Source organism: Bombina bombina, chromosome 4 (genome assembly GCF_027579735.1).
Source record: "Bombina bombina isolate aBomBom1 chromosome 4, aBomBom1.pri, whole genome shotgun sequence".
NCBI classification, from domain to species: Eukaryota; Metazoa; Chordata; class Amphibia; order Anura; family Bombinatoridae; genus Bombina; species Bombina bombina.
The window spans coordinates 999751443-999776978 of record NC_069502.1 but is presented as its reverse complement, the minus strand read 5'-3'; the positions used below and the strand labels follow the sequence as shown (position 1 = coordinate 999776978).

General features: G+C 39.2%; 1 protein-coding gene across 1 annotated transcript in view; it reads left to right on the top strand.

Moving 5' to 3' along the window:
- Window positions 1–25536, top strand: part of WDPCP (WD repeat containing planar cell polarity effector) — a 1247576-nt gene that overhangs the window by 165265 nt on the left and 1056775 nt on the right. Inside the window, exons 2-6 of the mRNA XM_053712064.1 lie at window positions 10942–11002; window positions 12174–12218; window positions 12948–12998; window positions 18043–18113; window positions 18369–18428. Coding sequence (XP_053568039.1) covers window positions 10942–11002; window positions 12174–12218; window positions 12948–12998; window positions 18043–18113; window positions 18369–18428 — 288 coding nt within the window. The remainder of the gene's footprint in view (window positions 1–10941; window positions 11003–12173; window positions 12219–12947; window positions 12999–18042; window positions 18114–18368; window positions 18429–25536) is intronic.

The following is a 25536-nucleotide window of genomic DNA, read 5'->3' as shown; positions in this document are numbered from 1 at the left end:
CTAGATGCAGTGATTTTGCAACGACTGGGATCATGCTTACAAGGTGGTGTAATGCTCATGTTAACACTCATATTAGTTAGTGTCAAAACGTTTACATGTTTGCATAAATGGGACGTTTTTCTCTCTGAGGGTGATAAGTCTTTTTTTGGGGCCTAGTTTTCCACATGGCATAGTCAGATACTCCTAGGAGTATTTCCTTTAGGCCCCTCTGACATCGAGTACATGGTGGGAGGGGCCTATTTTCGCGCTCTAGTTGCGCAATTTCTTTCAGACTGAGACATCCAGCTTCCCTAGAGGAGTCCTCTTACATCTGAGGACCACTATAGAGGTCTTATTTCTTCCCTAATCACATTTGAGGGCAGGTAGGAGCCACAGCAGAGCTTAACTGCTTTTACCGGTGGTTGACGTTTTTTAAATCCGGTTTGGGGGCTAAGGGGTTAATCATCCATTTGCAAGTGGGTGCAATGTTGCTTTAGTCCCTTACTCACACTGTAAAAATTTTGAAGTCTTTACTACATTTTAACACTGTTTTGCAGTTTAAGTGTTAGTTTTTTTCTCTTAAAGGCACAGTACCGTTTTTGTTTCATTGCTGTTTCACATTTATTTAAGTGTTTTCCAAGCTTGCTGGTGTCATTACTAGTCTGTTAAACATGTCTGACATAGAGGAAACTCCTTGTTCAATATGTTTAGAAGCCATTGTGGAACCCCCTCTTAGAATGTGTACCAAATGTACTGAGGTATCTATAAACTATAAAGACCATATTATGGCTTTTAAAGATTTATCACCAGAGAATTCTCAGACTGAAAAAAGGGAGGTTATGCCATCTAGCTCTCCCCATGTGTCAGAACCTATAACTCCCGCCCAAGTGACGCCAAGTACATCTAGCGCGTCTAATTCTTTTACCTTACAGGACATGGCGGCAGTTATGACTTCTACCCTCACAGAGGTATTGTCCAAACTGCCAGGGTTACAAGGAAAGCGAGACAGCTCTGGGGCTAGAACAAATGCAGAGCTTTCTGATGCTTTAATAGCTGTGTCCGATATACCCTCGCTAGGCTCCGAAGCCGTTGTAAGGGAGTTTCTATCTGAGGGTGACATTTCAGATTCAGGGAAAGCTTTACTTCAGTCCGATTCTGAAATGACAGCGTTTAAATTTAAGCTCGAACACCTCTGCTTATTGCTCAGGGAGGTTTTAGCGACTCTGGATGACTGTGACCCCATTGTGGTTCCAGAGAAATTGTGTAAAATGGACAAATACTTTGCAGTGCCTGTTTACACTGATGTGTTTCCAGTCCCTAAGTGGTTTTCGGAAATTATTTCTAAGGAATGGGATAGACCAGGTGTGCTGTTCTCTCCCCCTCCTGCTTTTAAAAAGATGTTTCCCATAGATGTCGCCATACGGGACTCGTGGCAGACGGTCCCTAAGGTAGAGGGAGCTGTTTCTACCCTAGCTAAGCGTACAACTATCCCTGTCGAGGACAGTTGTGCTTTCCTAGATCCTATGGATAAAAAATTGGAGGGTCTCCTTAAGAAAATTTTTATTCATCAAGGTTTTATTCTCCAGCCTATTGCATGCATTGCTCCAGTTACTGCTGCAGCGGCTTTTTGGTTCGAGTCTCTTGAGGAGGCTCTACAGGTGGAGACCCCGTTAGATGATATCTTAGACAGGATTAAAGGTCTTAAATTAGCTAATTCCTTTATTTCTGATGCCGTTTTTCATTTAACCATGCTAACGGCTAAGAATTCAGGTTTTACCATTCTGGCGCGTAGGGCGCTATGGCTTAAGTCCTGGTCAGCAGACGTTACTTCAAAGTATAAGCTTCTTAACATTCCCTTCAAAGGACAGACCCTATTCGGGCCTGGCCTGAAGGAGATCATCTCTGACATTACCGGAGGAAAAGGTCACGCCCTTCCTCAAGATAGGTCCAATAAATTAAGGACCAAACAGAATAATTTTCGTTCCTTTCGAAACTTCAAGGGTGGAGCAGCTTCGGCTTCCTCTAATGCAAAACAAGAGGGAAATTTTGCCCAGTCCAAACCAGTCTGGAGACCTAACCAGACTTGGAACATAGGGAAGCAGGCCAAAAAGCCTGCTGCTGCCTCTAAGACAGCATGAAGGGGTAGCCCACGATCCGGGACCGGATCTAGTCGGGGGCAGACTTTCTCTCTTCGCCCAGGCTTGGGCAAGAGACGTCCAGGATCTCTGGGCACTAGAGATTGTTTCCCAGGGATATCTTCTGGAATTCAAAGGTTCATCTCCAAAGGGGAGATTTCATCTCTCACAACTATCTGCAAACCAGATAAAGAGAGAGGCATTCTTACGTTGCGTTCAAGACCTTCTGGTTATGGGAGTGATCCACCCAGTTCCAAGAGAGGAACAGGGGCAGGGTTTCTATTCAAGCCTGTTTATAGTTCCCAAAAAAGAGGGAACTTTCAGACCAATCTTGGATCTCAAGATCCTAAACAAATTTCTCAGGGTCCCATCCTTCAAGATGGAGAGAATCCGAACCATCCTCCCTATGATCCAGGAGGGTCAATATATGACTACCGTGGACTTAAAGGATGCTTATCTCCACATTCCGATTCACAGAGAGCTTCATGAGTTCCTCAGGTTCGCCTTCCTAGACAGGCATTACCAGTTTGTGGCTCTTCCCTTCGGGTTAGCCACAGCGCCAAGAGTCTTTACAAAGGTTCTGGGGTCCCTACTGGCGGTCCTATGGCCGCGGGGCATAGCAGTGGCTCCTTACCTAGACGACATCTTGATCCAGGCGTCGACTCTTCAAATCGCCAAGTCCCATACGGACATTATTCTGGCCTTTCTGAGGTCTCACGGGTGGAAGGTGAACATAGAAAAGAGTTCTCTCTCCCCTCTCACAAGAGTTTCCTTCCTAGGGACTCTGATAGATTCAGTAGAAATTAAATTTTTTCTGACAGAGGTCAGGATATCAAAGCTGCTAACTTCCTGCTGTGCTCTTCATTCCATTTCTCGGCCGTCAGTGGCTCAGTGTATGGAAGTAATCGGCCTAATGGTAGCGTCAATGGACATAGTTCCGTTTGCCCGCCTACATCTCAGACCACTGCAACTTTGCATGCTCAATCAGTGGAATGGGGACTACACAGATTTGTCTCCTCTGCTAAATCTGGATCAAGAGACCAGGGATTCTCTTCTCTGGTAGTTATCTTGGGTCCATCTGTCCAGGGGAATGAGCTTTCACAGGCCAGAATGGACTATAGTGACAACAGATGCCGGCCTTCTGGGCTGGGGCGCGGTCTGGAACTCCCTGAAAGCTCAGGGTTCGTGGACTCAGGAGGAAACCCTCCTTCCGATAAACATTCTGGAATTGAGAGTGATATTCAATGCTCTTCAGGCATGGCCTCAACTGGCTGTGGTCAGGTTCATCAGATTTCAGTCGGACAACATCACGACTGTAGCCTATATCAACCATCAGGGTGGAACAAGGAGTCCCCTGGCAATGATGGAGGTTTCCAAGATAATTCTATGGGCAGAGGCTCACTCTTGCCATCTTTCAGCTATCCATATCCCAGGAGTAGAGAACTGGGAGGCGGATTTTCTAAGTCGGCAGACTTTTCATCCGGGGGAGTGGGAACGCCATCCGGAGGTATTTACCCAGCTTATTCAACTACGGGGCAAACCAGAACTGTATCTGATGGCGTCTCGTCAGAACGCCAAGCTTCCTGTTACGGGTCCAGGTCAAGGGATCCCCAGGCAGCACTGATAGATGCTCTAGCAGTGCCCTGGTCCTTCAGCCTGGCTTATGTGTTTCCACCATTTCCTCTCCTCCCTCGTCTGATTGCCAAGATCACGCAGGAGAGAGCTTCAGTGATTTTGATAGCACCTGCGTGGTCACGCAGGACTTGGTATGCAGATCTGGTGGACATGTCATCCTTTCCACCATGGACTCTGCTGCTGAGGCAGGACCTTCTACTCCAAGGTCCATTCAAACATCCAAATCTAATTTCTCTGCGTCTGACTGCTTGGAGATTGAACGCTCGATTTTATCAAAACGTGGTTTCTCCGAGTCGGTCATTGATACCTTGATTCAGGCTCGAAAGCCTGTCACCAGGAAAATCTATCATAAGATATGGTGTGAATCCAAGGGTTACTCATGGAGTAAGGTCAGGATTCCTAGGATTTTATCTTTTCTCCAAGAAGGATTGGAAAAGGGATTATCAGCTAGTTCCTTAAAGGGACAGATCACTGCTCTGTCCTTTTGCACAAGCGTCTGGCAGATGTTCCAGACGTTCAGGCGTTTTGTCAGGCTTTAGTTAGAATCAAGCCTGTGTTTAAACCTGTTGCTCCGCCATGGAGTTTAAATTTAGTTCTTAAAGTTCTTCAAGGGGTTCAGTTTGAACCTTTGCATTCCATAGATATCAAGCTTTTATCTTGGAAAGTTCTGTTCTTAGTAGCTATCTCTTCGGCTCGAAGAGTTTCTGAGCTATCTGCCTTACAGTGTGATTCCCCTTATCTGATCTTCCATGCAGATATGGCGTGAATATCTTTATTTGTGCGAATCCAAGGGTTACTCATGGAGTAAGGTCAGGATTCCCAGGATATTATCCTTTCTCCAAGAAGGCTTGGAAAAGGGTTTGTCAGCTAGTTCCTTAAAGGGACAGATCTCTGCTCTGTCCTTTTGCACAAGCGTCTGGCAGATGTTCCAGACGTTCAGGCGTTTTGTCAGGCTTTAGTTAGAATCAAGCCTGTGTTTAAACCTGTTGCTCCGCCATGGAGTTTAAATTTAGTTCTTAAAGTTCTTCAAGGGGTTCAGTTTGAACCTTTGCATTCCATAGATATCAAGCTTTTATCTTGGAAAGTTCTGTTCTTAGTAGCTATCTCTTCGGCTCGAAGAGTTGCTGAGCTATCTGCCTTACAGTGTGATTCCCCTTATCTGATCTTCCATGCAGATAAGGTAGTTTTGCGTACCAAACCTGGTTTTCTTCCTAAGGTAGTATCTAATAAGAATATCAATCAGGAAATTGTTGTTCCGTCACTGTGTCCTAATCCTTCTTCAAAGAAGGAACGTCTGTTACACAATCTTGACGTGGTTCGTGCTTTAACGTTTTATTTACAAGCTACTAAGGATTTTCGTCAAACATCTGCATTGTTTGTTGTCTACTCTGGGAGAAGGAGAGGCCATAAGGCTTCGGCAATCTCTCTTTCTTTTTGGCTGAGAAGCATAATCCGGTTAGCTTATGAGACTGCTGGCCAGCAGCCTCCTGAAAGAATTACAGCTCATTCTACTAGAGCAGTAGCTTCCACTTGGGCTTTTAAACATGAGGCCTCTGTTGAACAGATTTGTAGGCGGCGACTTGGTCTTCGCTTCATACTTTTTCTAAATTCTACAAATTTGATACTTTTGCTTCCTCGGAGGCTATTTTTGGGAGAAAGGTCTTGCAGGCAGTGGTGCCTTCCGTTTAAGTTCCTGCCTTGTCCCTCCCTTCATCCGTGTCCTAAAGCTTTGGTATTGGTATCCCACAAGTAATGGATGAACCCGTGGACTGGATACACCTTACAAGAGAAAACAAAATTTATGCTTACCTGATAAATTTCTTTCTCTTGTGGTGTATCCAGTCTACGGCCCGCCCTGTCACTTTAAGGCAGGTGTTTTTATTTTTAAAACTACAGTCACCACTGCACCCTATAGTTTCTCCTTTTTCTTACTTGTCTTCGGTCGAATGACTGGAGGTGGGGGTTAGGGGAGGAGCTATATAGACAGCTCTGCTGTGGGTGTCCTCTTTGCAACTTCCTGTTGGGAAGGATAATATCCCACAAGTAATGGATGAACCCGTGGACTGGGTACACCACAAGGGAAAGAAATTTATCAGGTAAGCATACATTTTTTTTTGACAGATCAGAGATGTTGCAAGCTTGCGTCCAACTGTCTAGCTCTCCAGACATCTTCCAGGACATCTGTGGCCAGGTGTATGGAGGTGATCGGGCTCATGGTATCCACCATAGATGTCATTCCTTTCGCCAGGTTCCATCTAATGCTTCTTCAGCTGTGCATGTTGAGACAATAAAACGGCGATCATTCAGATCTTTCAGTCCGGTAAGGGAGTCCCTATCTTGGTAGACCCGACTGGGGCAGTTGTCTCAGGGGACATAATTTTTGAGACCATCCTTGGAGATTGTGACCACGGATGCAAGTCTATCAGGATGGGGAGCTGTTTGGGGTGCCAAAAGGGCACAGGGCAGATGGACTCGAGAGGAGTCTAGTCTACCTATAAATAATTTGGAACTTTGAGCGATATTCAACGCTCTGAGGGCTTGGCCCCTTCTGGGTTTGTTTCGATTAATCAGATTCATCAGCTTACATAAACCATCAGGGGGGGACGAGAAGCTTCCTATCCATGAGGGAAGTATCTCGGATTCTGGAGTGGGTGGAGACTCACAATTGTTTGGTTTCATCGATCCAAATTCCAGGTGTGGACAACTGGGAAGTGGATTTTCTGAGCAGACAGACGTTTCATCCAGGGGAATGGTCCCTCCATCCCAAGATGTTTGCGGAGATCTGCCCCAGATCGGGGATGCCGGAGATAGATCTCATGGCGTCCAGGCTCAATTGAAAGCTACCCAGATACGGGTATTGATCCAGGGATCCCCAGGCGGAGCTGTTAGATGCCTTGGCGGTACCCTGGAACTTCAACCTGATTTACATATTTTCACCGTTACCTCTTCTACCAAACCTCCTGCAACACAATAGAGCTTTGGTCCACAGCCTCTGGATTTTCGGGCATTTCCACCACATATGTGTGGCGGACCCAATCCTACCGCATCCTCTCCAGCACATTGGGGAATGAGATTGGGATATCTGAAACAGTCTAAGGGGAGTCAGATGCCAATGTGTCAAGATCTTATAAAATAATTCCATATAGGAAACATTATGTAGCACCCTAGCCCATGTCTGTTCCGGAGCTTCAAACCTGAGGGATCTTTCCCAATGTTTGATATAAGGTGTTTTGCAGATGGCGCGTGGTTGGAGGATATCTAAATAGGCTAGCGAAAACATCCTCGGAACTCGTGTTTTTGAGTACCATCTCTGCTCCCATTTGGTTAACTGTCTGAGTGGTACTTTAAGAAACCTCCAAGATCATAAAAAGTTTTTAAGTCTAAGGAACTCAAACTGCAAAAGAGGCCTTTGGGGGAACCGTTTCTGGAACGCTACTATAGTCATGCAAGATTCGTTACTAAACAGATCCGCAATATTTTCAAATCCTTCTTCTGCCCACCATTCAGGGTGTGAATCCGGCAGGGCTTTTAACAAATCAGATAGAGAGTGTATCGGAGAAGGATGAGGTGAGACTCCCCCTGAGGAGCGTATTGTGCCCCAAAAATTAAGATTTGAATTAACTATGTAATATCCGGAAAAACTGGTTTTCCAAATGATCCATTTTTGTTTCTTTTTTTCCAAAATTTCCCCACACACACACAAAAGAAATAAAAAAAAGGAAGAAAACAAACTAAGACATGTAAAAACTGAGTCAAAGGTATATGTCTATACTACTTCCACAGAGAAGGAACTGACTGTTGAAATATACTAGAAAGTCCATGGATAGTATTTTTTTATTGAAGAGTCACACATGGCCCTGCAACATGAAGAATTACAAAAATATGCTATGGTAAAAGAAAAATGAAAGAAGGGCAATAATAACAAGAGTTAATAAAAAAATATTAAGGAGAAACATAAAAGGGGTATAATATACAGTATGCTTATTTCAGGGTTAAAATTGATTTCATAGGGGTTATATAAGTTTACAACATAAATATACATTAATTGAACAATGCCTATGAAGGAGATGCTCATATACGATCACATTAGTATATTGATTATGGCGGTCCTAAGGTTTCAGAGGTAGCTTAGTTAGGCCTTGTTATAATCCCTCTAATATTTTAAGAAGGCCCTCCCTACACTCCCTACACATACCTGCCTGTGAGCAAGCATTTATTTCTAATGTGTAGCCATAGAATAAACATTTCCAGGGTTTTAAAAGTGCCTAATTTCAAACAAATAGGAGAAAATATCAATGAAAACCAATCCATTAATAATTAATCTAAACTAGAGTGTATATACTTAAACAAATTAAGTCATATATGTGTTACATAGAAAATCAATAAAAATGCTAAACATAACTGTAGAACTTCAGTGTGTGTTAGAGAGAAGTCCTGAGCGCCCTCATGTTACTCTGTCTAGACACACCAACTTTTCTTGGTGTTTCACCAATGTTCACTCCATCTAGAGCAAACATTTGCAGTTAGTCTTCCAAAATATTTCAAACCACAACTGCAATCACATTAGATTTCATAGGGAAAGTACTGGTCATCTGTCTCAAGGTTTCACTAGTAATGTTGGACTGCAAGCTTTCTTTACTATGAGTATAAAAAGAGCACAGTGACATAGTTAGCTCTAGCTCAGCAATGCACTCCAGGGACCCAGCTGAACACATCTGGTGAGCCAATGACAAGAAGCACATGTTCATAGCTTCCAGTCACCAGCTAGTTCCTACGTATGCTCAGGAGCAGCAATGCACTGCTGGGAGCTAGCTGGCGATTGGTGGCTGCACATAGATGCCTCTTGTTATTGTCTTACCAGGTGTCTTCAGCTACAGCCAGCATTACATTACTGCTCCTGAGCCTACTTTTCAAAAAAGGATACAATGAAAATGAAGCAAATATGATAATAGAAGTATATTGGAAAATGTCTTAATCCTTTGCGCCATACGGACGTAGGTACTACATCACACAGTACTTTGCACAGCGTACTGTGTTGATGTAGCACCTACGTCCAACACTGTGGCGCAGTTTGCTGTTCCTCTGTCAGCTTTTATAGTGGAAGGCGCAACTCTTACCATATGAAGCCAGATCTCTGATACAGACAGTGATACAGACTCTGTCACTGTCTGTTTCAGTGCTGGTGGATGGTGTGTAAGAGAAGGAAGGAGGTGGTGGGCATCCCATCATGGCAGGGGGAGGGAGAGGGGGATCCCTCCACTACAGAAAAGGCTTTGTCCCTACATTATGGAAAAACTACTGGCTAGGAGGGAGAGGTGGGTCCCTACACTTCAGAAAGGTTGTTGCTTGAACAGGGAGTGGGGAGGAGAAGGGGGGACCCCTACACTACAGAAAAAAACAACAACAAGAAACCTACATCGGATGCTGGCAGACTTGCTGCCAGTACCTAAGATGGTGATGACAAATGGGATGGTTTCAGAGCTGTTTGGGAGGGATCAGGGAGCCAGGAGGGTAAGGAGGGGTCCCTTTACTACAGGAAAAAATATAAATAAATAAATATAAAAGGTCCTACACTGGGTACTCTCAGACTATCTGTACGTAAGATGGTGGTGACCAGAGGGTTGTCGGAAGGGAGGATTGCAGTTTTTTGAGGCATCAGGGAGGTGGGAGGGTAATCCTTGTAATACAATAAATATTACCATTATCAGCTAGCTGATTAACACCTTTACTGCTGGGAAGTGTGGTGCGCAGCTGCAATTACCATAAACCAATGCCAAACTATGCATGTCTGCTATTTCTCAACAAAGGGTATCCCAAAAAAGATTTTGCAACCATTTGTGTTATGACTGCATAAGTGGTATGTTAAACATTTCAGTGAGAAAAAAGTTTGTGAAAAATGTAACAATTTTTTTATATGAGCACATTTGGCGGCCAAATGGTGGCATGAAATATACTAAAATGGGTGTAGATCAATATCTTGGGTTGTCTACTTAAAATATATATATAGTTATGATAGTTGAAAAAGCCCAAAGGATCTATTTCTGTTTAAAGGAACGATAGCAAAAAAAAAAAAAAAAGAATTCTCCGGTACTTTGGGCAAGCTTTTCTCTGAAATTCCCAGTAGTGAATGAATGTAGTTAAAATTACACACACTATCTGAAACTAGTTACATTTTACCTTTCCTGTCCCTTTTTTTAATATAATACTGTAAACACCAAAATATTAGGAAACCTGATCACTTTTGTCCTCCATTCTGCTGTTATAAAGTGATGGAAAGCTTCCAAAGTCTCTCTGGATGAGCTACGTTTGTACCAGATATACCTGATCTATGGACGCCTGCAGATTTTTTTCCACAGTGGGCATAAAATAAAATAATGGAAAGCTTCCAGTCTCTCTGACTGATCTAGCTTTCTACTGGATATATCTGATCCATGGGCATCCACAGACATTTTTACAGAGTGGGTAAAAGATAAAATGCCTTAAAACAAAATAGTATCAGTGGTGATGCAAGTAAGTCTCCAGCTGCAGATCAGCTTACCAATGGTGGCCCAGTGGCATAAAAAAGGTGACCCATGCTAAAGAGGGGGGGGGCAACATTTGTTGCCTTTTACACTCCTCCTCCAGCCATATACAACTTGATCTATATCAGCGATGGCCAACTTCAGAGGACATGGGGGCAGCAGATCAATATTTTAGAATCCTTAAGGGCCGCATATAAATTAATGACTATTAAACAATTAATTAAACAATTAAATAATACATGTTCAAAATAAATGTGTATAGGACTATATTAAGGTAAAGTTGCAGGGTACTCTCTGTAGTTCCCCTTTTCCCTATGGCCTAAAAACTATGGCACACACCATTAGTTCTGAATTTCCTGAAGGGCCACAAACCTAGTTTCATAGGCCCCAAGTTTCCCTTGGGTTGACAACCCTAATTTATACCAATGAAAGCCTCCTTAACACGTATTGTAGTTTCAGCATGTTACAAGAAGGCACAATACTGCATTAGAAATTGTTTTGTCGCTTGTATAAATCTTGTTTTAATATCTCAGAAAGAGAACTTTTAATGATTCTTGCAGAAGACTTTTTAAATAACACTACTGTAAAGTTCTCATGATAACCGGTAACAAAGCCATTAATTTGCACATGTTGTTCTTTTTTTTCTAACAGTTCTTATTTTCCCTTTACAGATGTCTTTCTGCCTGGTTGAACTATACCTGTGGTCTTTGAAGAATACGTTGCATGTTGGAGGTAAATTGGTTTTATTGAAGTATTTTTACAAAAATGTGGAATCCAGTTGCTACCACAAAGTCAAGTGACACACTGTATTAGTCTACAATGCACTACAGGCTCTTTTGAAAAGTGTTTTCGAAAATGTATTGATTTAAAAATTAGTTTTAATGAAACTAAAAGTCACACTCCAAGGGTTTCTTTCTGTAACAATTCATTTGTAATACAGTTAAATGTGGTCGCTTTTACCCGTTAATTATGAAGCTGTCACACTCCTAATAAATAAAATAGCATGCAATGATTATTACAACAAATAAAAAAATATATATATAAAACTTAGTTCTCATATTATTTTCCATTTATTTAGTTAGCTGATTTCTTTAAACCTGTTATATTTTGTTTAATTCTTCACATTTTATGCACACATTAGTAGCACTTAAAGGGACAGTAAACATAAAATAACAAAATAATTGCAGCACCTTTATAAATCTAAAGCATTTCCTGATTTTTTTATCCCAAAGTTGGGCTCTGCTCAAGGTTCTACTGAGCGGGTCTTGTTGTTCAAAAGCGATTCGCGGGCACACTGCTTAGTTCTCATATGGCACTTTTTTGTAGCTAGAGCACTGATTGGAGAACATTTCAAGCCGTAAGCTCACAGAAAAACTGACTTTGAAGTGGGCGGCCCAGCTCGGGTTTTTTAAATTTCATATCTACATTAAAAGTAAGTTATAGCGCATCTTCATTACAACTAATAAATTAAACTCAATCTAAAATATCACTAATATTCTGGATCTTTGCTTAGAAAAGGGAGCGTTTACCATCACTTTAAGAATGATATGATTGCTAAACTAATATGTACAAATAAAATAATGGTCTTATTGCAAGTCAACTGTTAAGTTACACATCTTTTGCAGCTGATTTTTTTACCATCCTATTAAAATTTGTTGTTAAACATATCACAAACAATTTGTTTATTTTTTTTTGAAATTTAGAAAATGTAATTATGTTAAACAGGAAATTATTTTCATTTGCTAAAAAGTTATAAAGTTATAAAGTTATAACAAGTCAAACAAATGTGGCTAATTCACATTTAGGATAATGGATTTGGAAGTCTTTATGAAAGCTTATGGTTTCACGAGGAACAAAAAAGTAAACAAATGATAACACATTTCTGTTTCTTTTTTTTATATAGATGAAGACCTTGGTATACATCAATATCATGAAAAAAAAGAACCAGGTAAAATGTGAATGAAGTAAAAAAAATAGTCTGGGCTCCATATAAATAATGTAAGAGGGATATTATAATATGAATTGGTAATGTTAAATAAACAGTGTATTGGACTTTAACATTTCAGTTTTAGACATCTACCTTAGCTTTGCAATATTCTGTTTAGTTGTAAACAGTGCAACATAATTGCTGCTAGGCTGAGTTATTTTATATCTAGATGTGCAGCTTGGTCTATCAAAGAACTGTCAAAACTGAATTTTCTCTTAGGAAGCTACATTGCCTAATCCTGCTGTTAACTGCACTTTTTCCCAGTAGAGGGCAGCACACACTCATAAGAACTCTACAGTCTTGGCCTCATACATCTGTACCTCATATCTGAAATAGGCATTTCAGAGTAAATGATCAATTTTCTTTATCTGATTAATTGGGTTAATCCTAAAAGTTGCACAGAGGGCCAAAAGGTCCTTACGGCTAGAGTTGCTCCTTGTTCCTACCCAGATATTTGCAGAAGATTTGTGTGGGCATCCCTTGTCCTATGTTTTTAGCCACTAAGGTCTTGATGACAGACTGCCTCTGGATTACGTTGCAGATCATTTCATTAAGTGATGAGATTGGAAACTCAGTAACACAGGCACACCTGCTTCAATATAGAAACCATTTCACAGTAAATTCCAAATATTTTAACAAATAGCAGAATTCCATTGTTAAGCGCAATTAATCTTTTTTCTTCTCTTATAGCCTTGTACTCTCTCTACACTTACCTAGAAGAGAAACAACAATTTGTGGAAGGTAAGAGCATAACTGATCATATCGACGCTCACAAATATGCTTTATTGTCAGCATTGTTTAATTAACAGCACATGAAAATGCTCGAACGTGTTACAGCATTTTCTTATTGCACTACTCCTATAACTATGGGTTCATTCTAGTCCTTCCAATATGGATTTTGATCACGCAGAACTTTATCAACACGGATCAGTAGTATCTGACCAGATAGCGGGAAAATCACCCATACAATAAATGGATATCAATGACTTTGGCAATCACAATCCAAAATGGAGGCATCAAGTTCAACACACAAAGGATGTTGATAAAGTGCAAACTGGACTTTTCAACATGTTTGAGAGTATTCCAAGACTTTGATTTGGAATAATTCTATTATCTTGCGCATGTCCCATACACTCTGAAACAGCCACAAATGCCATTTTAGATGTGTGTGTATATATATATATATATATATATATATATATATTAATATATGGTCTACATTCATTAAACCTATATTCAGCACTATTGTATAGTCCATTGGCAGTGGGCGGGACAGACATTTACATATGTATTTAATAGACAGATACTTGATATCCCGTACAGCTAACAAGATTTTCAGGAAATGCAAGTTAATGGAAATCACGGCCGCAACATTGAGAAATGGCTTTAGCAACTGTGCGCTTAATATCTTTATTTTTATTTTTATTTCATATTCGTATTTTCAGGATTGTAAAGTACATTATTTCCGTATTTTGGAGCAGGTCTTCTCTTGGCAATTGCATCATCTTGATCAGGAGTTAAAGGCACAGGAAACCCAACTTTTTTTCTTTAATAATTCAGATTTTTAAATAACTTTCTAATTTACTTCTGTTAACAATTTTGCTTAATTCTCTTGGTATCCTTATTGAAGAAGCAGCAATGCGCTACTGGGAGCTAGCTGAATCCATATATATATATATATATATATATATATATATATATATATTTATATATGCAACCACCAATCAGCAGCTGGCTCCCAGCTACTGAGTGAACCTAAGTCTGCTTTTCAACAAATGATATCAAGAGAACTAAGCAAATTAGATAATAGAAGTAAATTGGAAAGTTGTTTAAAAATGTATGTTCTATCTGAAGCATGAGAGAAACATTTTGGGCTTTATTTTCCTTTAAGTATTTGCCATTCAGTTTTGTTTGTTTGTTTAAAGTGTGATCTTACAGCTATAGAAATGTAGAAAGAGAAACCTGATCTATAGAGTGAGGTTTAGGAATCGCAGCTTGTACAGTGGGTTTTTAGCAAACTCAGTTTTTTTAAATGTAACTCTTACTGTAATGCACTTCTCTGCCAGAGCTGAATATAGCTGGGTGTTTGGTGGCTACATGCATGCCCATCAGGAGAGAGTTGTAAAAACATTTACAAATTGAACTATAGATCTTTTAACTAAAAATAATAGCTTTGGATCTTTGAAACTATGAACCGTCGTCCCTAATCCTGTCATGTCCCTTTAGTGAGAAAAACTATAATTTATTGAATAAAAACAGACAAATGTAAACACCACATTGGCAAAAGCAAACACATAAAGGTAAACAAACACATTTGTAAAGCAAACTAAATAAATAAACTGGAAGATATAATAATGTGATGCACTTACTTTTTTAAAGGGACATGAAACCCCATTTTTTTCCATGATTCAGAAAGAGCATGCAATTTTAAACAACTTTGCTTTCATTATCAAATTTGTGTTATTCTCTTGCTCCATCATTTGCTGAAGGAACAGCAATTCACTACTGGGAGCTATCTGAACTCATTGGGTGAGCCAATGAGAAGAGGCATATATATGCAGCCGCCAATCAGCAACTAGTTACCAGTAGTGCATTGCTGCTCCTGAGCCTACCTACCCAGGTATAATTTTCAGTAAAGGATACCAAGAGAACAAAGCAAATCAGATAATATGAGTAAATAGTGAAGTTGCTTAAAATGACATGTTCTATCTGAATCATGAAAGGTGAATTTTGACTTTACTGTCCCTTTAAATTATTGCAGAAAATACTACACTAAATAGCAGCTATATATCAATTCATGTGCTACAATTAGATCTTAACATTCTGGCCTTTAAATATCAAAGTCTGTTGTATGATTTCACTATTTCTCTTTAGCCAGTAGTAATAATATGGTCTCAGGTTACAAATATATACTTAAATATTTTTTTTACCCAGGCATATTTTGCACCATATTTATGATCCCAAATAGAAAACAGGTGTTTTGGATGATCATGCCCTAATTTGGCACAAGCACATTATGTGACTTGGCTATGTACATGCAGATTGCACTGAAAGATTTTGGACGCGATTCCCATGTGAAGATTGTGAATTTGTATATCTCTCTATCATGTTAGTTCTGTGTTTTTTTATCTAGTTTTGATTATTCTTAATTGTACGTGTTCACTTTTTGTTATATGGTAAGAAGAATTCTACCTTACTTATATATTCATGTTTAAACATATAAACATGATCATCATATTCTGCCAGACAAATATTTACCGGCGTCTGCAGCTAGGAGACTGTTTCATTATTACTGTATAGTCAGAAACCTCATAATACGTGACACAAAATCTCTTTAAGATCATTAGAAAAATACACTAAAATTGTATGTTGATGGCTCATATCCAGATTCAGTATGATACAAAAGAAAAAAAATCCTCTTTAGTATTGATAAGAGGTGTTTGAATAATATAGGCTTTACTTGCTATTAGTAATGTATAGATCCAATAAATCAGATTCATGAACCTTCACTTGAAATCATGTAAAATGCAATTAAAGGGACATTGTGCACTAGATTTTTCTTTGCATAAATGTGTTGTAGATGATCCATTTATATAGCCCATCTGTTTTTTTTTAATGTATAGTTTTGCTTATTTTTAAATAACAATGTGCTGATTTTCCCCAAAAGTCTTAAATGCATACTGATGTATACAGACTTTACATTGCTTCTGTTTGTATAATGGGTCTTTTCATATGCAGAGGAGGGGGAGGGTCTGCTCTCAGCCCCTTTCAGTGGATGTTCCAGACTAATTTAATCAACAGTGCTAAACTGGGAGCTTCTAAGTAAGTTTTTAAAAGGTTTTATACTGGATTTTATATCTGTATCTGTGCATATTATTCTATATAGTAGTGTCTATTACATGCAGTTAAATTGGTGTATACTGTTCCTTTAATGTGTTTTCTGAATGGGCTTAGAACTCTTGCAATTCTAATGGGGTTTTAAAAAATCTGCTCAAAAAATGAAAACACAAGAGAAGACCTAGCCAGAGAACATTAAAACAGAACAGTTGAGACTCTCCCTAAACATAATATGGGCTCCATTAATCAAGGAACAAGGTTCGCAATCATGAACCTTGTCTGAACGACCTTGGGCAAGCGGGCAGCATTTGCTGCCTGCATTTAAAATTGCACAATTCACTGTTTGTACAATGCTGCCTCCTGCTTGAGTGCGGCCAGTTGCATGCGAGCAGGGGCTGTCAATCATCCCAATCAGATTGGGATGATTGATATATGCCAAACTTTAAGTGGCAGAGAAGTTTAGTAGCAGCATTCTTAAGACCACAGCTATTAATGTTTCAGGTTTGCGCGAGCACCGAAGCTGCACTCACAGCTTAATAACTAAAGCCCTATATCTTAAAGGGACAGTTCACCCAAAAAATGTCTCACATTTAAATTGTTCCCAGTGATCCATTTTACCTGCTGGAGTGTATTACATTATTTTCAAATAGCTCCTTTACCCCTATTTAGGCCTTTGAAATAGCTGATTTAGCTTGCGGTTTCCCAATCTATACTGAAAGTTTTGATACTGGAGTCTTGGCTATTGAATAGCCTAAGTAAACACAGCCAGCAGAATAAATTACACTCACAGTGGGGTGCAGGATAGTTAAGTAATAAAATAATAATTTTTTATTGTTCTCTCTATGTATTGAGCTTTAGTTTTCCAGATAAATATAAGATAAGGAAGCAAGTGTGTGTACACAAAGTGATAACATAATGAGATCTGATATAACCTGAAGCTCAACCCATTGTAATAGGCTGTGGTTTAAAAGCACAAAACCAGCTACTTCATATACACAAATAAACCTCAGAATGCAATTTCTCAAATATTTTATACTCTGCAGGTGGTATAACAAGTCATTTAAATACATTAAAATAAAAACAATTTTACAGTATACAGTCCCTTAAAGATGTGGCACACTTCTATAAAAATCTGAGGTGTAGTATAAGACAGTGTGCAATTAAGCCCACACCAGCAATAGCAGCAGCTTCTGTTAGAAAACCACTGCTGGAGCTCAGAGCATGGGCTAGTGCCAGTTGTGCTTGCATGTGACCTGCAGGTGGTTCACATGCACAAGAAAAGTGATCACATAAAGCAACATTAAACATCCCCCTTTTTTTGTGTAAAAGTTATGCTTTGTCCCATACTCACTAGGGAGGCAAAAAAGCGAAATCTGTAAGCTAGGTTTTAATGCTGCAAACTGACTAAACCAAGGCTTTGATTTGCAGCGTTTGCCACATACACAATTTACTTTTGGGCCTCTCTAGGGTGCGTGGGACAAGCACAATTTTTTACACTAATCCCCTATGTGTTCAAGTTCAAACTTTTCTCAGAAGCATTTTGAAATACCATGTAGGCTCAGGAATCGCAATGCACTGCTTTCAGCTAGATGGTGATTGGTGGCTACACACATATGCCTCTTGTTATTGGCTCACCAGTTGTGTTTCGCTAGCTCCCAGTAGTGCATTGTTGCTCTGGAGTTGACTGTGTGCAGGGATTAAACACAGTTATGTTCAAGCAATAGTTCAATAATAAAGTGCGCTTACACATTAGAGCATTTTCTTGTTATACTTTTATATCCCTTTAAGTAATTTTATTTAAAAATAAAATATATTTTAATGTCAGCTATATTTTTTAATATAAGTGACTTTAATTTGAAGAAAGAAAAAAAAAGTAAAATATATATAAACAAATATTAAATATATACTGTATATACGTATTTATTTTCCTCTGTTTCTTTCTTTTAAGCAAGAGGTATTCCCTGGATTTTGAAGAACAAGCGCCCAGAAAAACTACGAGACAATCTTGCAGAACTTGAGGTACTTCTTGAGAAAGTTGCAAGAATGGCAACAAACAATCCTGCTTTCAATCTTCTTTCAACAGCTTTAATTTTCATAAAGGATCAGGCATCATAGTGATGATAACAGCGCTTTTGTCTAGAGAACTGTTCTAAAACAGTTGCATCTTTGTTTATGTGGCTAATCTTTCCCTGCCTGAAAACCAGAAGCACTTTAACCACTAGTAAGTAACAATGTACTCAGCCGACATTCTCTCCCTCTCTGTTTGTCCTCCAGGAGCTGATGCAGAGCAGTGAGTGTGTGCTGAGCAAATGGAAGAACAAATATGTCTGTCAGGTAAAATGTTTTGACATGCCCTTCCTCTGCTTAGTCAGTGGAGCAGAACAATTATGCACTGATTGATGCTACTGTTTTATAATGTAAACTAACACACAGAAAAAATGGTTACATTTTTTTTTTACAATTCTATCTATCTATCTATCTATCGATCTATCTAATCTATATCTCTCCTCTCCTTTCAAAGTTAAGCTTCTTAATATTACCCTTGTTGATATGTTTTGTTTTTAGCAAAATTAAAATTAATTACAATAGATAGGGTTTGAATTTGTTTACTGTACTTATTAGGCTATCACAGTAAAGTAACCTATATTACCTGTAAATATTATGTGGATTACTGTTGAAGGAAAGGGGGACATTTCACATTGTGTGGGTGTCATAGATATTGGGCAACAGATCTATCCAATGTACATAATTTATGTATTAATATTTATGGCCCCTGAGATGTCAATGTAAGTTGTGCACTCTTGAAAATGTTTAAAAAAAATTATGTTGTTTTATGTATTGTGCACTGTATCTAGCTAATATGTATTGGGCATTATTTATATCCATGTCTTTCACTCTATCTATGTATACTCACCCATCTCCCTTTATTATTCAGCCCGGGGTGCTTCTGTCATAGATTGTATAAAACGTTTGCTTAATTTGAGGGCACTCACACTTTATAAAAGTATTCCTTTATTCGGTGCCATATATATATATACACACACACACACACATAACATACCAACTCATAAGAGGTTATATTTGTAATCATATACACTAGTTTTCACAAGAGGGGGCCGCAAAATACATCAAACATTGTAAATAATCTTGTCACTTTGCTTTTGTCAAAGTTACTGAGCAGAATATATCAATAAATAATTGAGTGCCTAGACTTTTTTTTTTTTTTACATAAAAAGCACTGTATGTATGTATGTGCATATATATATATAAACACACACACAATATATATATATATATATATATATATATATATATATATATATACTGTGTGTGTATATATATATATATATATATATACTGTGTGTGTGTGTGTGTGTATATATATATATATATATATATATATATATATATTAGGTATTTGTAGATCGCCAACAGATTCCGCAGCACTGAATATATACTGTGTGTGTGTGTGTGTGTGTGTATATATATATATATATATATATATATATATATATATATATATATATATATATATATATATATATACTATATACAATGGGCATAGTGGGATCCGCACAGTCACAATTCAGTATTGTAGGTAAGTAAACTTAAATGATATAAGTCCGGTGCAACACCAAAGCGGACCACCCTTGACGTCCAGACTGTAAGGTATAACAAAGAACAAGGTGGCACATGGGTTAAAGGCGCTTAAGCTAGATTAATAAAGGTATAGTCTTTAACCCGTGTGCCACCTTGTGTTTTATATATATATATATATATATATATATATACAGTAATGTGTATTGCATAAGGACAAGACCTGGTGATGATCCCTGTAGTCCCTCGCAAAGAAAGCCAGCACACGAGATTTGAACAACACACCTTCCTTTAATGCCAAAGTAGCATAACGTTTCAGCTCCCACTGGAGCCTTGGTCACATGCAGCAATTCATGAAGATAAGTCAGGCATAAAATCACATACACAGATAAACCCTTAAATACCCCCACCCACCAATCAGATACCTGCACAAAAAAACGCCAAATACAAAGGTAATTAACTCAGCTGTATACCATAATATCGGGCATGGACCGCAAGCATAAACGCGTGTCCATGGAAACTCAGTAGCGTGTATCTCACAACTGCGCATGCGTAATCGACGTAACGGCGCATGCGTACGCAGTGACGTCATAGTGTCAAAGCTAGTTGTCATGGTAGCCGTATACAATAGTAAAAGAACAGCGGAGAACATACCGCAACAGAAAAACAAACTGTGAACGTCAACTCTATTAGTAAATGGGCACCAAGACAACTCTGCGCATTGTACACCTAACATATTAATGTACGCCACTAGGCACATACTTAGTAGATGGCGAGAAAAAACAACCTGTGTACAAGTTGCACATTTTTTATATATATATATATATATATATATATATATATATATATATATATATATATATATATATATATATATATATATATATATATATATATATATATAATCTGGTTTTGGGATCCAAGCACTCACTGTTTGTTGAAATGTTTGGTAGATAGGTAGAAACTTTTCATGTAGAGAAGAGGGACACGCAGGTCTTAGTAAACATAAATTTTATTGATTCATAAATTCAGTCAACTTTTCAGTCCTCACAGGGACCTTTGTCAAGACTGTTCTCCGTGTAAGACTGGACTAAGCAGTATATATATTTATTTATTATTGTATTTAGATTATGAACGTCTTTTTCAGACGCTCACATAAGGTTAATAGATTAGAAAAGAAGACCATAATAACTTCAAAATTATACTAGACATAAATGCCAGGAACATGCTGTTAAAATTACCTTACATATGGCTTATGTGGTGTTCTTCTTAGGACCTATTTAATGCACACCAATTGGCTGATTTTACTGGCCAAACAGCTGAAATTGAAACGAGTATTAAGCTAAGATTAGCTAATATGACATTTTTCAATATTTCTTGCAGAAATTATCATTATATTATTTTATTTTTAATTATGCCATTCTTTTTGTGCTTTGCAGTGGGGCAGAATACGCCCATTTTCATTTAACTGCATGTAATAGACACTACAATAAAGAATAATATGCAGAGATATTGATATAAAATTCCAGTGTAAAACCTTTTAAAAACTTACTTAGAAGCTCCCAATTTAACACTTTTAATGAGATAAGCCTGAGACACCCACTGAAATGGGTTGATAGCAGAACCTCCCCTGCATATGAAAAGACCCATTATAGTAACAGAAGCAGTTTGAAGTCAGTATACATCAGTACACATCTAAAACTTTGGGGCTTGGTTAGGAGTCTGAAAATCAGCACAATGTTATTTACAAATAAGCAAAACTATACATTTTTACAAAAACACACCCAGATGGGCTATATAAATGGATCTTCTACAAAACATTTATGCAAAGAAAAATCTAGTGTACAATGTCTCTTTAAAGATTATTTATAAATAATTTAAAATGGATTACACTGCCCCACCCGGCTACTGCCACTTGGCTGGCAACATTTTCTGTAGAGAATAATGTCAGTCAGAAGCAGTCAAACATTTTAAATGTAAAAGGTTATGTAAAAACTGATTACATTAAAACAAGCAATACGTTTATATTTATATGACATCTGATACACCAATATACATTTTCACTCACTGATACTGATGACTACCCCATCTGTATCTGTGGAAAGTCTTTCCATGCATGCAAAAGTAAAGATAATAAACACAAAACAGAGGTTTCTGTTTTGTGTTTATTTCTAGTGCCTGATCTGGATTGAGAGCAGCCTGTGCCTTCTGTTTGGATATCACACACGTTTGCGGACAGTGCATAGCACTACCCCACCTTTTTAGGACTTTTTATAACTCTACTATTATTATCAATTTTGTATCTGATTGCATTATATATGACTAGTCCTAAAGCCCGTTCACACGGGCCGTGTTGTGTTATCTCTCTCTCTCTCTCTCTCTCTCTCTCTCTCTCTCTCTCTGTCTCTTTCTCTTTCTCTCTTTCTCTTTCTCTCTTTCTCTTTCTCTCTTTCTCTTTCTCTCTCTCTTTCTCTCTCTCTTTCTCTCTCTCTCTCTTTCTCTCTCTCTTTCTCTCTCTCTTTCTCTCTCTCTTTCTCTCTCTCTTTCTCTCTCTCTCTCCTGTGCGCCTTCACTTGCCGGTCCTCGCGCTGCTTTCTTTCACTGATCAGCTGTGCCGCCGGGTCCTCGCGCTGCTGCCGGGTGGGTGCGCGTGCGATCAGCTGCAAGAGTTTGTCTGAACTGCGCATGACGGCTTCAGACAAACTCTTGTCTTTTATAATATAGGATATTATGATGCTATATACCTAACTGTTATACCTTTTTTACAGCTTGTTTATTGTACGAGCTTCAGTCCACTGTTCTGTTTTTTTGTCAGAGTGCGTCCCCTCTCATTTCTGGTTGTATTTAAAGAGACATGAAACCCACATTTGTTCTTTCATGATTTATAAAGAGCATGCAATTTCTCCAACATAGGTGTGTCCGGTCCACGGCGTCATCCTTACTTGTGGGATATTCTCTTCCCCAACAGGAAATGGCAAAGAGCCCAGCAAAGCTGGTCACATGATCCCTCCTAGGCTCCGCCTACCCCAGTCATTCTCTTTGCCGTTGTACAGGCAACATCTCCACGGAGATGGCTTAGAGTTTTTTAGTGTTTAACTGTAGTTTTTATTATTCAATCAAGAGTTTGTTATTTTAAAATAGTGCTGGTATGTACTATTTACTCAGAAACAGAAAAGAGATGAAGATTTCTGTTTGTATGAGGAAAATGATTTTAGCACCGTAACTAAAATCCATGGCTGTTCCACACAGGACTGTTGAGAGCAATTAACTTCAGTTGGGGGAACAGTGTGCAGTCTCTTACTGCTTGAGGTATGACACATTCTAACAAGACGATGTAATGCTGGAAGCTGTCATTTTCCCTATGGGATCCGGTAAGCCATGTTTATTAAGATAGTAAATAAGGGCTTCACAAGGGCTTATTAAGACTGTAGACTTTTTCTGGGCTAAATCGATTCATTATTAACACATATTTAGCCTTGAGGAATCATTTATTCTGGGTATTTTGATATGATTATATCGGCAGGCACTGTTTTAGACACCTTATTCTTTAGGGGCTTTCCCTAATCATAGTCAGAGCCTCATTTTCGCGCCGGTATGGCGCACTTGTTTTTGAGGACAGCATGGCATGCAGCTGCATGTGTGTGGAGCTCTGATACATAGAAAAGTCTTTCTGAAGGCATCATTTGGTATCGTATTCCCCTTTGGGCTTGGTTGGGTCTCAGCAAAGCAGATTCCAGGGACTGTAAAGGGGTTAAATATAAAAACGGCTCCGGTTCCGTTATTTTAAGGGTTAAAGCTTCCAAATTTGGTGTGCAATACTTTTAAGGCTTTAAGACACTGTGGTGAAATTTTGGTGAATTTTGAACAATTCCTTCATACTTTTTCGCAATTGCAGTAATAAAGTGTGTTTAGTTTAAAATTTAAAGTAACAGTAACGGTTTTATTTTAAAACGTTTTTTGTGATTTGTTATCAAGTTTATGCCTGTTTAACATGTCTGAACTACCAGATAGATTGTGTTCTGACTGTGGGGAAACCTAGGTTCCTTCTCATTTAACTATATGTATTTTATGTCATAAAAAAATTTAGTAAAAATGATGCCCAAGATGATTCCTCAAGTGAGGGGAGTAAGCATGGTACTGCATCATCCCCTCCTTCGTCTACACCAGTCTTGCCCATACAGGAGGCCCCTAGTACATCTAGTGCGCCAATACTCCTTACTATGCAACATTTAACGGCTGTAATGGATAATTCTATCAAAAACATTTTAGCCAATATGCCCACTTATCAGCGAAAGCGCGACTGCTCTGTTTTAGAAAATTCTGTAGAGCATGAGAACGCTGATGATATGGTTTCTGAAGGGCCCCTACACCAGTCTGAGGGGGCCAGGGAGGTTTTGTCTGAGGGAGAAATTTCAGATTCAGGAAACATTTCTCAACAAGCGGAACCTGATGTGATTACTTTTAAATTTAAGTTGGAACATCTCCGCGCTCTGCTTAAGGAGGTGTTATCCAATTTGGATGATTGTGATTATCTGGTCATTCCAGAACCACTATGTAAAATGGAAAAGTTCTTAGAGGCCCCGGGGCCCCCCGAAGCTTTTCCTATATCCAAGCGGGTGGCGTACATTGTTAGTAAAGAATGGGACAGGCCCGGTATACCTTTAGTACCTCCCCCCATATTTATAAAATTGTTTTCCTATAGTCGACCCCAGAAAGGACTGATGGCAGACAGTCCCCAAGGTCGAGGGGGCGGTTTCTACTCTACACAAGCGCGCCACTATACCCATAGAAGATAGTTGTGCTTTCCAAGATCCTATGGATAAAAAATTAGAAGGTCTGCTAAAGATGTTTGTTCAGCAAGGTTCCCTTCTACAACCAATTGCATGCATTGTCCCTGTCACTGCAGCCGCGTGTTTCTAGTTTGATGAGCTAGGAAAGGCGATTATTAGTAATTCTTCTTCTTATGAGGAGATTATGGACAGAATTCGTGCTCTTAAATTGGCTAATTCTTTCACCCTAGACGCCACCTTGCAATTGGCTAGGTTAGCGGCGAAAAAATTCTGAGTTTGCTATTGTGGCGCAGAGCGCTTTGGTTAAAATCTTGGGCAGCGGATGCGTCTTCCAAGAACAAATTGCTTGACATTCCTTTCAAGGGGAAAACACTCTTTGGCCCTGACTTGAAAGAGATTATCTCTGATATCACTGGGGGCAAGGGCCACGCCCTTCCTCAGGATAGGTCTTTTCAAGACCAAAAATAAACCTAAGTTTCGTCCCTTTCGCAGAAACGGATCAGCCCCAAGGGCTACGTCCTCTAAGCAGGAAGGTAATACTTCTCAAGCCAATCCAGCCTGGAGACCTATGCAAGGCTGGAACAAAGGAAAGCAGGCCAGGAAACCTGCCACTGCTACCAAGACAGCATGAAATGCGGGCCCCCGATCCGGGACCGGATCTGGTGGGGGGCAGACTCTCTCTCTTCGCTCAGGCTTGGGCAAGAGATGTTCTGGATCCTTGGGCGCTAGAAATAGTCTCCCAAGGTTATTCTCTGGAGTTCAAGGGGCTTCCTCCAAGGGGGAGGTTCCACAGGTCTCAGTGATCTTCAGACCACATAAGAAGACAGGCATTCTTACATTGGGTAGAAGACCTGCTAAAAATGGGAGTGATTCATCCTGTTCCATTAGGAGAACAAGGGATGGGGTTCTACTCCAATCTGTTCATAGTTCCCAAAAAAGATGGAACGTTCAGACCAATCTTAGATCTCTAGATCTTGAACAAGTTCTCAAGGTTCCATCGTTCAAGAGGGAAACCATTCGAACACTTCTTCCTTCCATCCAGGAAGGTCAATTCA